The sequence below is a fragment of the Rousettus aegyptiacus genome, unplaced genomic scaffold (assembly GCF_014176215.1).
Source record: "Rousettus aegyptiacus isolate mRouAeg1 unplaced genomic scaffold, mRouAeg1.p scaffold_m13_p_3, whole genome shotgun sequence".
In the NCBI taxonomy this organism is placed as follows: Eukaryota; Metazoa; Chordata; class Mammalia; order Chiroptera; family Pteropodidae; genus Rousettus; species Rousettus aegyptiacus.
The window spans coordinates 100,613,921-100,630,085 of record NW_023416306.1 but is presented as its reverse complement, the minus strand read 5'-3'; the positions used below and the strand labels follow the sequence as shown (position 1 = coordinate 100,630,085).

Genomic DNA, 16,165 nt, shown 5'->3' with positions numbered 1-16,165 from the left:
AATAAATCCAGGGATGTGAGATACATAATTATCCCCTTTCTTGAAGTAATGTAATCGCTCACACAAATAGGGTCTACGAAATTGATCTGCACTCCCAGAAGAATCCAATTTTGTCTCAACCAAAGGTACTGAGGTGTTATGCAAAAAACCAAGCCAAGAAGACTCCTTCAAAATTTACATGAGAAGGGAACTCCACAAATTGTGTGGGATCACATAATTATTTCATGGGTGGAAAAGCATCTTGCAAACACTGGTATATATTTAATTAAAAATCTAAAAGTTTAAGAGAATCAAAAGCATAATACTCATACTTTTGTGTATATTATACACATATAATTAAGCAATTCATTTTGGTTTATGTCTGTGGCATCAGAACATTTAAGAACTCAAACCTTACCATATTTACATATTTATGTTTCATTTATTAGATGTGTAAGAATTATATAAGAACATATAAAGGTTTATTAAGCAGGTGACTGCAGTATTTAAAGGAAATCAAATATATTAAATTTAGAAATGCAATTTAAAGTGTTTGAAAGTATCTAATTAATTAGGATTGTAAAGGATACTAATTCTTCAAAGGTTCTTAAATGGGATTGTTAAATCCGCTAAAATTAAAAAATAAAAATATTTCTTAATTGTGCTCAAAAGATTAAAACTAATATCTGAATTTGTAACTTTAATAAATTGAAAATTAAATTCTAAAACCAAAGTAAATATCTGAAAAGCCTTTCCATCACACGAAAATTATCCCAAGGGCACTGAACATTGTGTATTTAAAAATTGACACAGAAAGAATATCAAATAAAAAGAGAAAATAAAAACGTATGCAAGTTATAATGAGCATATTCACTCATAGAATAAAATCTGATAAGATATTCACCAAAATGTTAACTGTGTTTAACTCTGAGGGCGATGATCTATTTTGGGGCTTATCTGAATTTCTCACCTTTTCTGCAGTGAACGTGGTGTATAAGTTTCTTTATTAATGCTCTAACCAACTACCGCAAACTTAGTAGCTTTAAAAATAACAAATTTATTCTCTTACAGTTCTGGAGATCAGAAGTCTGAAACCAGTTTCACTGGGCTCAAGTTAAGGGGTGGTTCCTTCTCCAAACTAGGGGAGAATCATTTTTCTTGCCTTTTTCAGCTTCCTGCTTTGACTGTATTTCTTCATATCACTGCAACGTCATTTCTGTTGTCACATCCCTCACTACTACAAAGCTCTAATTCCTGTGATTTCTTTCCTCTGAGGACCCCAGCATTCTTTGGCTCTTGGCCCATTTCCTTCATCTTCAAGGTCAGCAATAGAGAATCAAGTCTTTCTAGTGCTTGGACTCTTTCCTGCTTTGCAGCTCCGTCTGTCTGACCTAACCTAAAAGGTTCTCCACTTTTAAGGACATATGTGATTGAACTGACCCCAAACATATAATCCAGTATAATCTTCCCACCTCAAAATCCTTAACTTAACATCTACAAAGTCCTTTTCGCCAAATAAAGTAACGGTTCACAGGTTCAGGGATTAGGATGCGGATATCTTTGAGGGTTATCATTCAGCCTATCACAGATGGTAATTTTATAATTTTCAAAATATAAGAAAAACAATTACTTAATTGAAATATAAAAATTATGATGTCCCATGTGGGGACAATTCTAAACAGAAATTATTACACAAAATCAAGTTCCTTTTCAAGTGGCTTAAGAGACCCACTAACTTGCATTATGTTGTAGGAGCCAAAACATTCAACTTTATAATTTCTGAACCTATAATTAATATTACTTCAACAGTATATTCATCAACAGAAACCAACTCTAGAGTAATAGGTATAAATTCATATATTTGTTTCATCCAAGACATGCCTGTGAACATCTTAAAGAAAATATGAGCTATAGCCTCTACACTGTTATTGTGGGACAATACAATTTCCAAAACTTTATCTCCCTTATTTGCCACTAGTTTTTTAAATATAAATCAAGTGTTCAGGGGCATTTGTGTGCAACTTCTCTTTTTTTTACTAACCATGTTACATTTTCTCCAGAGCAGAGAATACAATAAAGTACAACCTAAAACTACGATAATGTTATCCTTCTGTATTTTGTTTTTGTGATGGTTGCCAAGGATGCTAGTGTCAAGGAAGTCTTTTATGTTTTTACCTACTTGAATTACTAAAGGTAGTATGAACTATCATAATAATTAAAATTATTTGCTATTCGATAACAAAAAAAATGTATGTTATCTATTGTAATATCTTGATTTACAATGGTTGGAAAAAGTAGAGCTAGAATTACTTTATCAAAGTGAGATCTACCTAATTTGTTTATGAAATCAATTTTAATGTTGGTTGTCTTTTCATCTTTAAGTTATACAGAAACTTTTGGTCGAAGAAGATAACACATTTTAACCAAAGTAAGGTTTTTGTTTCTGTTTTTAGTTTAAGATTCCATTTAGAAAAGTAATCTAAAGTGACATAGTTAATATAATCTGATGACTTTGTATGAAATAAATGCTAAATTTAAGTTTCGCTTTTATCTTTGAATGTACAAAGATTTTTGGTCAAAAGGTAATAAAATGCCCTAAGTAAGGTTTTCCTTTGTTTTTGTTTGTTGATTTTTAACATAAAACTCCGTAATTTTTATGATTGAACATACAATTAAAAGAATTCCAGGACAACGGGCATAAACTGGGACTCTCCTTAGTCAAGCGGGTATATGACCACTCTATTTAGTGCTCTATTTAGTGTATTATTAGCTCTACTCCATTCTATTAGTCCAGCCTCACTATATGTTCACTTTTGCTCCCTATTCTTCCCAAAGTGTAGAATAAAAGCAAAGATCATATAAGATCTAGTCTTTTATTTTTGGAAATCGATTCAAACTATCAGATTTATTTAAATATTCTAAAGGTATACATCCTAGGTGATAACAGTTCATGCCACATTAGTAAATAAAATTAACCACCTGTCACAGAGAAGGGCATAGAGCTTTCCTGTCTAGGAGCTACTCAGAAGCTAATGAATTATTTCTCAACACTGGTCCATTGGTAGAGAGCTATGTATGAATAGCTTACTGCTCATCAAATAAAAGTGATGCACTATGTCCAACGAGTTAAAGATGGGTTTTCTCAAGATAAGGCTTACATGGCACAGTATTTGACTAGTAGACATCTGGTAAATTCAGACTTCTAGTGCAGTCGAATAGGTCTGATGCCTTTTTGTTAGCCAGGAGACTGCCAGTGAGTCGTGTCTAAGAGAATTCACTATGTAATTTGCCCATTGTGTTAAAGTTGCAGAAGTTCCAAACATCTCAAAGAGAGGCAATTTTTCAGGTAGCTTTCTCATCTAATAGGAATGAATAACCACTATATGCTTTCCAATAGTTATTTCGGGCAGGAACTCTTAGAATTGAATTGTAGATGCACTTTAGATCAAATTATATCTACCTATACAAACAACTGTATTTGTTTAAAGCCTAAAGATAGTACAATTAGTCTACAATAAAAGTGTTGGCCTTTGCCCTGTACACAGTTACTATCAACGAATGCAAGGCAACAAATAATTCGGATTGGCTAGCACTACTGAAGTGGGAAAAAACTTCCACATGGCCTGTGACTGATTATGCACAAGTGAGAGTAAGTTTACCTTAGGGTAGAGTCATTGATAATTGACCAAAAATAAGCAAACCAACAACGAATCCATAAAATTCATAAAAAGAGAAAACAGATTTACAAAGCATGATCCTTAGCATATGGGCAATCTGAATACTTCTCAAATGAAAAGTCACCACTGAAAGGCACTTTTCTTAAGGACCTTTAGTTATTTTCTCAGAATCAATGTACTACTCAAGAAGCGATAATTCGCTGATTTACACTGATAGCTAAGCTTCTTTACATCCTCCAGTCTTGAGGCACATTGATCAACACGTGGACTTACCATAATCACTTCTTCCAAAACCCCTGTGTCCACATCTCATTGGAAGTAAGTGCTATGAACCAAGCTAGGCCAATTTAACCATACGAGGTAATTAATTCTTCTGGAAAATTAACAGCAGTGTCTGGAAACTTAAAGATGGATAAGGACTGGCTATTTCCATATCTTCTTACCAGAGTACAAAAAAAGCAAATTTCAAACCAAATTCTGCCACATAAACAGATATTTAAAAATAAATAAATAAACAACCACATTAACAAATAGACACATTATAGTTCATATGATTCCTCAAGGATGAGGCATGTCTCTAAAATAATTTAGATAATCATATATCTCTAATGGCACTACTATCCCCAATGAAAATCCATTTCTGACATTCTTTATGCGAATTAGCAATACCTGGGGTGGAGGGTACCTTGTCCCCAGTTAAGGGAAGCCACGTAGTGGTGGCCTCCAAAGTGGCTAGAATTCTAGCTGACCATTCACTGGGATGTGAATTCCAGATGAGAGAAGCCTTCCAGACTAAGAAATAATTTAAACTAACATAGAAATAAGATTGTACTGTTAAGTTTAAGTGTTTTTAGGTAAATTCTAGCCAATATATCAGGGAATTCCTACAATCTGATAATTCCTAACTCTCTGTACAGATCTATGGCTATTCCAGTCCTCCCAGGTCTTAGGATTAGCTATAGTGAAGTGAACAAAGCATTGAGAAGCTTTTCTTTTAACTTCACAGCTATATGTTTGGGGTAAATGATTCAACCTCTCTGGCTCTAACTTTCCTCATCTTTAAAATGAAGAAGAAATGACTATCGCAAAGGACTGTGAAAATCAAAGAAGACAAGTAAAAAGAAGCCGAGATACAAACAGGCACACATTAAACACCAGGAAGGTTTTGTTGCTGGGATGCTCTCCTCTGCAGGCTTGTATTACCAGAAAGCCCTAGAACATCGTGGACCACGATAGGATGCCCCTGGAACAAGCGCTTCCTAAAACTCTCACAGTCAAGTCACAGTGGAGCTGCTCTTTGAACGTCTCAACTGTGACATTCTGAAAACTTCCAAAGACTACTTTGCTTTGAAAAAGCCACTTCCTAGACCTCTTCTCACATTCATTCATGAGTTTTCTAATGGGGTCATCCCTCTTAACTCAATCTATAGGAGGGCAAAGCTTCACTGTCACTGTCTGTTTCTATCCTCAGGTGCCACTAGAGTCTCACAATCCCACAAGTCTTGCCAACTCTCACCTGCTTGGGTCTGGTCTATTTACCACCACCAATTCGAAGCCATCACCAAAGCTTAAATGTCACCTTTCCTGTTCCCACCATTCCTGCCCCCACCATTCCTGCCCCCCTACCCTCACCTTTCTACTTTTGGCAATGGTGAAATCTACAACTCTTTGCCCCACGCCATTGCTTGTGGCCACTGTTCTGAGGGGCTAACTGTCCTAACCAATTGCTACATATTTACAGTTCTGTTGGTCACACACATTCTCAGGTGCAGCTTCCACAGCAGAGATACAGACCAAACCTTTCAAAGATGCTCAGTGAGTGCAAAGACTCGAGGGATTGTTCAGAATGGACAGCACACCTCACCTTTCTATAAACTGAGGAATATTCTCCTGTCCCACCTTAAAAATCTGTCTTCTTTGGCAAAGAAATCACCCTTAGGTGTCTCCAAATTTATCTTATTCCATATGCCAGTTCCCCCGGGGTCCTTAGGAATGTCCCTCCCTGAAGGCTGGCTGCGATCTCCCAGCATTCTAGGAAGGATGGAGCCACCTGGTATTGTAAGAACTCCTGGTTCCATCCAAGAGGCCCTATCACACCACAAGGTTATCACCATTTCTCAATATCGAAGGAGCTGAGGGAGGGGAAAAATGTTTACGTTTAATTGATTAAAAGGTTGAGACACAGTGTCATGAACAAACAGTTGACCAGTGATAAATGGTCTAATTCAATCAATTAAGTTCTCTGGAACATAATTCAAGCACCTGAACCAGAACTGAATCCCTGATCTCTCTCTGGCTTTAGTCATACATTTAGTTATACATTTAGTTATACAAAACAAAGTGATAGTTCCACAATCATCCAATAATTATTATACCATAAGCATGACTGATTTAGACAACCTAGGAAAAGGTTTTAATTTTTTGGTATATCTAACACTGACAGTTTAAAAATCCTTCTAACACTTTAACCTAAGGGTTTAATCTTTATTAACAACTAATGAAAAATATTTGCTTCTTAAGAAAGTCTAAAAAAATTTACATCAACATAAATCTAACAGAATAAATTTCAAGAAAAAAATTCTTTAAAATCAACTTAAATGATTTACAGAAAAATGCATAAAAAGTAAACTTATTTAATGGTATATAGACTTCATATTTGAATAAAATACTGTTTTATTTTATGTGCAAATATGTTTTTCTCTTTGACTTATCTTACCAAGTCAGGCTTTGACTATATGCCAATTCTTTTTATCCCATTGTTTATGAAAAAGGAAACAGACTTAGATCTTTACTTCACATATTTAATAATACCCTTTTAACTGTATCTAAACTGTCTATTTTTTCTGTGACAAACTTAGTATAATTACCCTTGAACAACATGGGGTTGAAATGCCCAGGTCGACTTATACATGAATATTTATTTTAAAAAATAAATACTGTACATGTGTTTTCTCTTCACATTTTCTTAATATCGTTATCTTTTCTCTAGTTTACTTTATTGTAAGAACACAGTATATACTTCATATGACATGTGTTAATCAACTGTTTATATTATTGGTAAGGTCAACAAGAGGCTATCAGTTGTTAAGTTTTGAAGGAGTCAAAGTTATACATGAATTTTCAACCTACTTTAGGTAAGAGGTTGGCATCCCTAAGCCCCTCATTGTTCAAGGAGCAACTATATACTAAAGCAAGCTTCGACTGTCTTAAGGTATAACATTTCATATGTATGCCAGTCCCTCCAACAATCTAAACCAATGAAAGGTACATATAAAATTTTTTTAATCAAAATATACAAATTTCTTGCTAACAAAAAGCACATTTCTTTTATTAACAAGATAATATACTACACTGTACTACAGTCTGCAGAGTCTTAGATTTTCAATAATACCAATTATTATGCACATTCATGGTTTTTGGTCACATGTGCATTAACACAGTCATACTTCATTATATGATACATATATGGGGGGAAAGTGGCTTCTGACAGGGAGAGAGGCATTCAGAAATTCTTGAAAGTGTGCCTAAATACAAACAGTAAATTCAACAAATTCCTTATCAATCAGTGATTTAGTCAGAATAGAAGCCAGTAAACCAGGGAAGGAGATTATATATATATATAAATTTTTTCCTTTTAACCAAAATAAGTTGGACAAAATTCCTGCATGACTGCATATTTAAAAATCTAATCTTTGTATTTGCCAACATTGCTAAGCTGCTATATCAACTATCTAGCTTTAGCCAAATAAAAACTTTTTGAAACTTTGAAAAAAACCTTCTATACAGGAAACTGTAAATTTGGACAGGCATTACTGTGTCTCAATATGTGGTGTTTTTTACACTAATTCTTACCTTGATAGCTATCTAAATTATACGATATTCCATAATGGCCACAGTGGCCATGTAATTGACACTTTTTTTTTAATTATCTATTTTCTGAATAGAAAGAGTAAAAAACTGCATAATGTGGGTTTCTCTGATGCCAAGTAACTTCAAATAATGCTGTCAGTTGTTAATGGCACAAAAATATTTGGTTGATGGTATCAGAGGAATTCCTGGAGAAATTTCACATATTCTTGTAGATGAAAAAGAATCTTGAACACATGTGAGCAAAATAACCATTTTCTCTGTACCTAAATTCTATCAATAGAAAAACAAAAAAACTATGATTTTTTTTGTTGTGTGTGTTGTTCTAACATACTACGACATTAAGAAAAGATTTAAGAAACTGAAACTTCGTTTTCAAAATCTATCATAATTCTAGGAAAACTAAAATGTGAGCATTATCTTTAAAAACACCCTCTATATTTACCTCTATTTTCACATATGGGCTTAGATCTTCCAGTCACTTTGGTTTTTAAGGTGACTATCAGAAATCAGAGGTCCCAAAAATTAATTATCCTCAGCACGCAGAAACCAAGCAAACACGTTCTGATCAACTCCTATGGAAATGCATTCTACCCACTTCTAATCCAATATGAGTTCAGCCCTGCTATCTTGATTATTAGAATAGTTTCTTCGTATAGCTTGAGAGCTTATTCAATCATTACAGTCTCTCTCTCACACACACACACACACACACACACACACACATGCATGTGTTTCATGTAATTGTTTATTCCACTCTTCTTTAAAAGATGGATAAATAGTTAATGATTGTGGTTGTCTAAAGGTTTTATAAATGGGGCACAGGCTTCCATGAGAGGTAAGTGGTAGTTAGTGAAAGGATCTCGAAAAGACTTGTGATTGGCTTAGCCAAACTGCTAACTCAATTGTTGTTCCCCAGTAAAATTGTCTCCCATCCCGATACAACATTTCTGTATGTGCACAACCGACTAAATTACATTACCCATTCATTAGATGTAATGATTTCGCAAATCTCCCAGATGTTTAATGACAGCAAGATGAGATCATGACAGCAAAATGAGTGCTGTCCTCCTCATATCAAGGGCTGATTTGAAAAAAAAAAAAAAAAAAAAAAAAAACTTTTTATTTCAGTCTTGAGGACCAGATTTGAGAATTGCTGTTTCCAAATGTCGCACAATTACCTATTTTATTTCACTTTATCAAATGAAACATCATTGAAATTACTTTCAATCGAAAAGGAATTAAGTCAACTTCTTGTCAAAAATAATAAAAAGTGATATACTTTAATCAGCATATGTGTTTTTCATTTAGCAATAATCAAATTTAGGAATACTGAGAGTTTGAGATTTGACAGGCAGCTTCAAAACGTAACTATTCCTAAGATTGGCCCTGTTATAGAGGGCAGAGAAAAAATAATGTTACCTATGCCTTACAGCCATACTACTTTTTTAATGCTACAATTTTAATTACATACTGAGATGAGAATAAGATAATAAAGTACACATTCATTTTGTTAAAATAGTATGCTAGTCAGTGAAACCTTAAGATATCCATAATACTATTTACCAAGAAGTATATTTAATCCTTTACACTTATTATCCTGTATCTTCAAAGTATTCTTAGGTAAGTCACTACCACACACTCATAGGCTTACAAATTTGTTTGTATTGTCTAGTAGGATCATTAAAAGTCATTCGTACATAAATTGGCGAAGACATATATAATCATCTCATGAAAAAATAAAAAAGGATAATTAGCAAAATAACGTTTCAAACTTCTCTGACTAGTTATGACAGGTGTCTGGTTATACAGAGAAATACGGTATTCAAGTATGGGGCAAGTCTTCAAAGTTTATTAATAATTTCCAGCCCCACATCTAGCATCAACCTCAACTCCTATGTATGCACACACTATAGCTTTCACAGAAAATTCTTTCAAATTGATCTCAATCCTGGATCTAAAGGCCCAAATTAACTCATATATTTGTCAAAACAGCCAATCATGTAATTCTTCACAGACCAAAGACTGTAAAGCTAAATGCCTTTCATTCCTCATGAAAACCGTTAAACAGCACACAAATGTAAGAACAGGTTGTCAGTTCTGTGTACTGATAGAAAAATAGAAAGGATAGTTTCTCTTTTGGATTATGAGATATATGAGTCCCCACTTTTTGTAGGACCTACAATACAAAAATAGAAAAATTCAGCATCTAGCACCTATATGTGGATAATTAGGCTTTTTAAAATGCGTTTCAAAACACACTTAGACACTTAGATAATGTATAACAGATATATGTATATCATATATGTATGGGCTTATTGTACATGTTTTATATACATATATAAAACATAGGCATTACATATATACCAAAACATAATCCCATTATACTACTAAACTTGAAAAGAAATTGAAATTTTAAATATATGGTATTAAAGTTATATTACTTAAGTACAATTTAATGAAATGGCAAGTTCTATACTTCATCATTAAATCAAATCAATAGACATATAACAACAAATACAAGATTTGAATAAAAAATATATACCTAAGACCCAAACACCGTCATTAGCTTAAAAGGACTTTGTTGTCACATGTATGCTGGGCTGCTAAAGCAGCTAATTACTTCCAGCTTTCTCAATCTGTGTAGAAGTAGAGTAGCTAAAATTAACAATAAAATTAAAATGACACTACAACTGTTAAGAAAACAATTTATAATTAAGAAAGTGAAACAACTACAAGCAGAGCAAAGCTGCTCTCAAATCAAAACACTAAACTTTGTTGTTCCTTCAGTGAGCTATCTTCTACAAAATCTCACTCTTTAGTTTTCTTTGGCCAGACATATGACTGGCCAAAGTGAAACTATATGCCAGGAGTTTTATAGATGTTATTATTCCATTTAAGTAAATTCAAAAAGAAATATGAGTTATCTTTCTAATAAGATACCAAAATATAAATGGACAGACAGATAGTGGTATTAACTGCATCCCACATTCCTAAATTAATTTTGCTTGTTTAAAAAAAAGTGTAGTGTGTGTGTGTGTGTGTGTGAGAGAGAGAGAGAGAGAGAGAGACAGAGAGAGAGAGAGAGAGAGAGAGAGAGAGAGAGAGAGAGAGAGAGGGAGAGGGAGAGAGAGAGATGGAGAGATAGTGTACTATGAAACCAAAATAATTCTTCCTTTGGAATACTGTTTCTTGCTTCAAAACAATTTCTTCTTAGTCTATATACTCAAGGTTCCTTTGATAGTAGAAAGTAACAGTGTTTCAAAGTGAAGTCAATTACTGTTATTTTTTCAATAACAATAATCAAGTACACTGAGTAACAAAATACACATCTTTATATACAACCAGCCTTCAAGGTTACATGCTTGCAAAGTAAAGAAACAAACAAAATATAAACATAACTTCGGCCTAATACTTCCAAAAATGAAGGAATGAATTACAGTTTATACATTCGTACATTGTTAATACAAAAAGAAAGCAAGACTAGATTTTTCATCTAAACCTCAAGATAAAGGAAATAACTAAGTTATATAATTCAGTATATGCTAAGTGAACATTTACTTAAAGTAAGAATATTTTAGAAGTACAAATAAAATTTTTCAAGTACAATCATGTTTGTCACTTTTCAAATCTACATAATTAAAGAAAGAAAAACTATACTCTAAATTCTACGTAACATCTTTAACAACTTAAAGATGTTTCACAAGGACACGGTTCTCTTAATCAGCTCTATATACTTCAGTTGCTCATCCCACAGAAACTATCCCATGAATTTTGCTGAAATACAGTAAATTGTTGGTCAATATGTCCAAAGATTTAAGCTAGTCTAATCCCTGATAGTATTTAGGGTACTCTCAAACATATGGTATGAACCCTCTTAACACATTATAAAACAACAAAAGAGAAGAACTCAGAATAGAGACCCTCCTGCTGTAAGATCAACATGACTCCGGTCTGTCTACATAGCAAATTGTAAAGGACTCAAACTCTCAGCTCTCTCCTAAAACATTCATCCCCTCCCTTCCTTCTGTCTCCCGTCATCCTTCCTCACTTCACTACCTTCAGAAAGTACTTCAAGAGAGCTTGAAATAAGGGACAAAGATCTCCTCCCTCTTAACTCCACACTGACCATCTCTGCCATTTCTAGCTTCACGAAGCAAAGAGTTCTCTGCTATCCTGTGATGGATACTCAGGCCTCTTAATCTTGTTTCTGCCTTGGCGATAATATATCTAAAGATAGATGACAGAAGATAGATAGATGGAAATTTTCCTTTCCAGACCCAGTAAACATTTATTTAGAGTGTCCTGTATATAAATAGCTCTAAATTCACATTTCTAAATCTACCTCTCCCTTTGCCACAATCTTTAGAAAAAATTAAGAAGTGCAAGTGAGATCTCACCTGGGCTATCCCAAGCAGTCAAACTTTTCAAACTCTTCTTTTAAAGACAGAAGAACTACTAGAGTAAATACAAAAAGAATGTGTCCCTCATTTAAATCAGTCACCAGGGCTGATGATTTTCCCTTTTTGGTGTTTCTCCAGGTCTCTTCCCCAGGCTTTGGCTCAGATCTCCATTAGCTCATGAGACTAAACTCCACTTTTCTTTCTGCCATAACATTTTTGGCATTCTAACACATCCTCCACATAGCAAATCCATCTTTCAGCTGTCCTTGGTTTGATATCTCCATGTAGATTACTGAGACTTCTGGTAATTTGAGTTCATTTTAATTCCAAGGCCTTTTCATAATTGTACTTTCTCTAAATACCCTAGTCACTATCCTCAGGCCTGCTGTCTTCCATGGGTGCTTGCGGCCTCTCTCCCTTTGCCCTCATATTGCTCCCTCCATATAATAACATCCCTCTTGTTAGGTACTGAGATAAATGGAATTCATTCCCCATTCAAAATTCCAATCCCAAACCTCTTGAACCATACATGTTCCTAAACTCCATCAAGGGGTATGTGTGTGTTTTAAAGTTGGTCAAAGACAGCCTGTCCATATTAATCTGACCCAATTTGAATATTTCCTATAACTCTATCACTGGCTTTAGAATTTGGGTAAGTTAAAAAATTCTGTACAATTGCATTAACTGTTCGAGAACTTTCATTAGACATTGTTTATATGTTTACTCAGCATTTTTTAATTAACCGGTTTGAACTTTAATGGAGATTACTGTAGACTACAACTTCCGTTTAGAGAAGGCTTTCAGTGCCTAGAAGAGAGCTCCTGTTCACCAGCAAAAGACCTTCATAAGACTGATGATGAAGCAACATCCGATATGACTTGTACCAGAATTAGACGAAATATGTCATTTACATGCAAAAAAATTGAGAGTCACTCCATTCAATAAATAAAAATCCCTAGCTCTCATTGTTATCTTAGTCTGACCTCTAGAACTTTTGTAACTTCCTAGATTAGCGACTTTTTCCCTGGGGCTTTTCCCAATATCCCAGTACCACAATTCACAAAAGTCCTGGCTTAGCAAACTCTGTTCCAAATAATTTAAACATTCATGATTATTCAAGTGATCTTTATAAAGCAAGTCCTAACCAGTCCTTCAGGGGTGAAATTTAGCACCTTTAGAGACCTCCCACTCCACCCCCTTAACCTGGATTGTTTACACTAAGTCAGTCGACTGGCGCCATGGTCCCCTCTCCTTTACACTCTTATCACCCCCTTCCATGCAATCTCCCTCTGGATGTCTAACAGGACAACCCGAAATTTAGAATTACCCTACTAACAGTGGTAGACGGGCTGGGTTCCTTCCCCGAATGGCCTGGCCCCAAATAATGACCCCTTTTCCAACCCGACTTTGATGGCTGCTGTCCAAAGTCCCACAGCCTCCAACCTAAGGGCTCGGCCAACCTTGGGGTGCTCGTAGACAGCACCCAGACCCTTTAAAAGCCTGTGCCCCCACCTCAACGCCCCACTATTAGTGCCCCAGGTTTGAAAAGCAAGAAGGCTGCAACTTTCAGATTGCATAGTTGAAAAATCCACTCCCATGTTCAAGTAGAGGTGGGTAGTTGTGGTCTGGTCAGTTGTTTTCACAGCTGGCCAAGTCAATCATCCTCTCTTAAAAGCTTATTTGACAGGTGAGAAATTCCTCATCTCCAGACTATCCCAGGAACTCCTCAGCATCACACTGAGCTAGGAGAGGGGCCTGAAGGGGATGGGGGGTGGTGATGAGATCACGCTGAGCGTGTCCCAGGGGAAAACTGGTGCAGGAAGAAGGATTCCAGCGCCAGAAATGTGCTGGTCCGGGGTCCAGGGGGGTAAGACACGTGTGAGCCGGGAAGTCTTAAGGGTAGCGGAGAGGCGCTGCGAGAAAAGAGCAAGATTCCTAGAAACGTCCTGAAAGGGCTGGAAATGGGCGAGGGGATGCAGACAGGAGAGAAGTCGAGAATATCAGATGATGGGGTAAGGGGAGACCTGGACTACAGGGAGTGCAGTGCCTGGGATGCGGCCGTCCGACCTCGGCGGGTGTCGAGTCTGCCACGAGCCCTCGTGCCGGGTCCAGGAGCCCCGTTCCCGGAAAGTTGGGGCGGCCGGGCGGGCAGCGCCCCCTGCCCGGCGGGAAGGGGCCGGGCTCGGAGCCGCGCGGCGCCTTACCTTCTGGTCGACGATGGAGCAAGCCATCTCGCGGACGTGCGCCAGGCTGTAGTCGCCGGACGAGTCCTGCAGCAGCAGCACCGGCTCGCGGCTCAGGCCGATCTGCAGATGGAACGAGATGCCCCCGGCCGGGGCGGCGACGGGAGCCAGGAACGGCGCGGGGCCGGGCCCCGAGCCCGGGACCAGCGCGGCGGCCGCCGCCGCCGCCGCCGCCGCCGCGGGCAGCAGCGGGCTGGGCGGCCGCAGCACCGGAGGCGCGCTCATCGCTCGCCGCGCGGCCGAAAGTTTTGCTGCCGCCGAGCGGGGAGCTCCTTTCTCCGGGAGCCGGGGCGGAAAATGAAAACTTTCCGGAAAAGTCCGCGGGCGGGAGGAGGGCGCGGGGCCGAGGCGCGGGAGGGGGGCGGGAGGGAGGACAGAAGATGGCCGAGGCGGGAGGGCTGCGCCGCCGGGGCCGCGGGCGCCGCGCGAGGGAGGCGCCGCCGCCGAGGAGCCTCCGCCGCGGCGCACTCGCGGGCTCGGGGCGGCGGGTCAGCGCGGCCGGGCGCCGGGCGGGGCGGGGCCGGGGGCGGGGCGCGGCGGGCGCTGCGGAGCCACCACCCGGCGGGCGCGGGAGTCGCAGGACGCGGCCGCAGGGTGCGGGGTCGCCGCCCTCTCCGCCCGAGCCTCACGCAGCCGCGGCGGGGCCGAGCCCGGGACACGGGCCGCCCCGGGGGCGCGGTGCGCCTCTCCGCGCCGGGGCTCCAGTCTCCGTCGGCCCGGATGCCGGACTGCGGACGGACGGGACGGGGCGCACCTCCTCTGGCCCGCTGCCGGGTTCCCGGAGTCCCTTCCACTTCTTCCAGATGCCCGAGGACCGCGCACCTCTCCCGGCGAGGTGATCGTGATGTACCAAAGAAAGACGAGCCCTGCCGTTCCCCTTGGGTCTTACCTTCGGAGCGTCAGGGGAGGATGAAAACAGAGGGTCCTCGGAAACTCATTTACATCCCGGCTCCTTCTGGGAGCCCTGGGGTTGGTTGCCAAAGAGGGTGGGAAGCCAATCCAGGGAAATATATTTAAACTTGACTCTACCTTTTTTTTTTTTTTCATCTCTCCGACACACCCTGATACCCAACCCCACCTACCGCACCGCAGCTCCCAAGGAAACCAGACACAAGTGGCTGGATTCAGGAGGCGGCCTCCTTTGAAGGAAAAGGCATTGTCTGCATAAAGACAGGAGGAAAGTCCGATGCGGCCTCTTGCCCTTTACCTTATCCTCTGTGTCTGGAGCTTCTAGTTCTGGAGCCTCAAAACTGTTTTCCTTCCTCTTCTATCACCCTGTAAAGTCTGCTTCGTAGGATTGGTACTCCCCGCTCCACCCAGCACCACCACCATCGCCAGCACCGCCTCCATCACCAGCACCACCATCAAGGTTGGGCACCATCAGCTCTAATTTTGATAGTGTTTTTTGTTGCTGTTTTGTTTGGGCGCTGCCCAGTCTTTGAAGATGAATTCTAATCTGCTCCCCCCACACACACACCAGGGTGGACTTCGTGGGAATGTGACTGTGCAGGTGCACAGTACCCTAACCTCAGAAATGCCGCGTTGAGCATAATGCTCTGCCACAATGGTCTGCTGTCTATCACTGTCAAGAAATTTTTAATAATTTTTTCATTTTACAGTAGGCCGGACAAATTATGTACCCAGTCGTGCAGCCCACTTTTCCACTTCCCTGGCCCTTCCCCTTACACAAACATAGACACACATACCCAAGAGAACCATTATGTATTTTTCTTTCGTATTTGGTTATATTTTATTTTGTTCTATTTCATTTATTTGTTCGTGTCTTGACCTCAGTTTCTGGCCTAGAACCGGGCATTATAAAGGTAGTTTTCTCTTACAGCCTTGTTCTCAGAGTCAGTAATGGAGCCTTGTTACATTGTGTCATCCACTGCTCTAGAAGAGATTGAGATTTATTCTCTCTAGATTTGATGGTGTGGGAAGATCTACCATGTGCATTACCATTTTACCTGCTCACTTACTTACGAAGTGGTTCTCT

The 16,165-nt window shown here is 39.0% G+C and overlaps 1 protein-coding gene across 3 annotated transcripts in view; it reads right to left on the bottom strand.

The window, feature by feature from the left end:
* PRKD1 (protein kinase D1) overlaps positions 1 to 15,076 on the bottom strand; it is a 272,127-nt gene extending 257,051 nt beyond the window's left edge. The window contains exon 1 of one of the 3 annotated variants that reach the window (XM_036218275.1): positions 15,059 to 15,076. Coding sequence is in view for 2 of the 3 variants with exons in the window: in XM_016123597.2 (XP_015979083.2) it covers positions 14,131 to 14,394 (264 nt within the window). In the remaining variant the exon portion in view is untranslated. Of the gene's footprint in view, positions 1 to 14,130; positions 14,516 to 15,058 lie in introns of those variants that run through there. The other 2 variants (XM_016123597.2, XM_036218274.1) reach the window with 2 other exon arrangements.
* Positions 15,077 to 16,165: the final 1,089 nt, after the last annotated feature.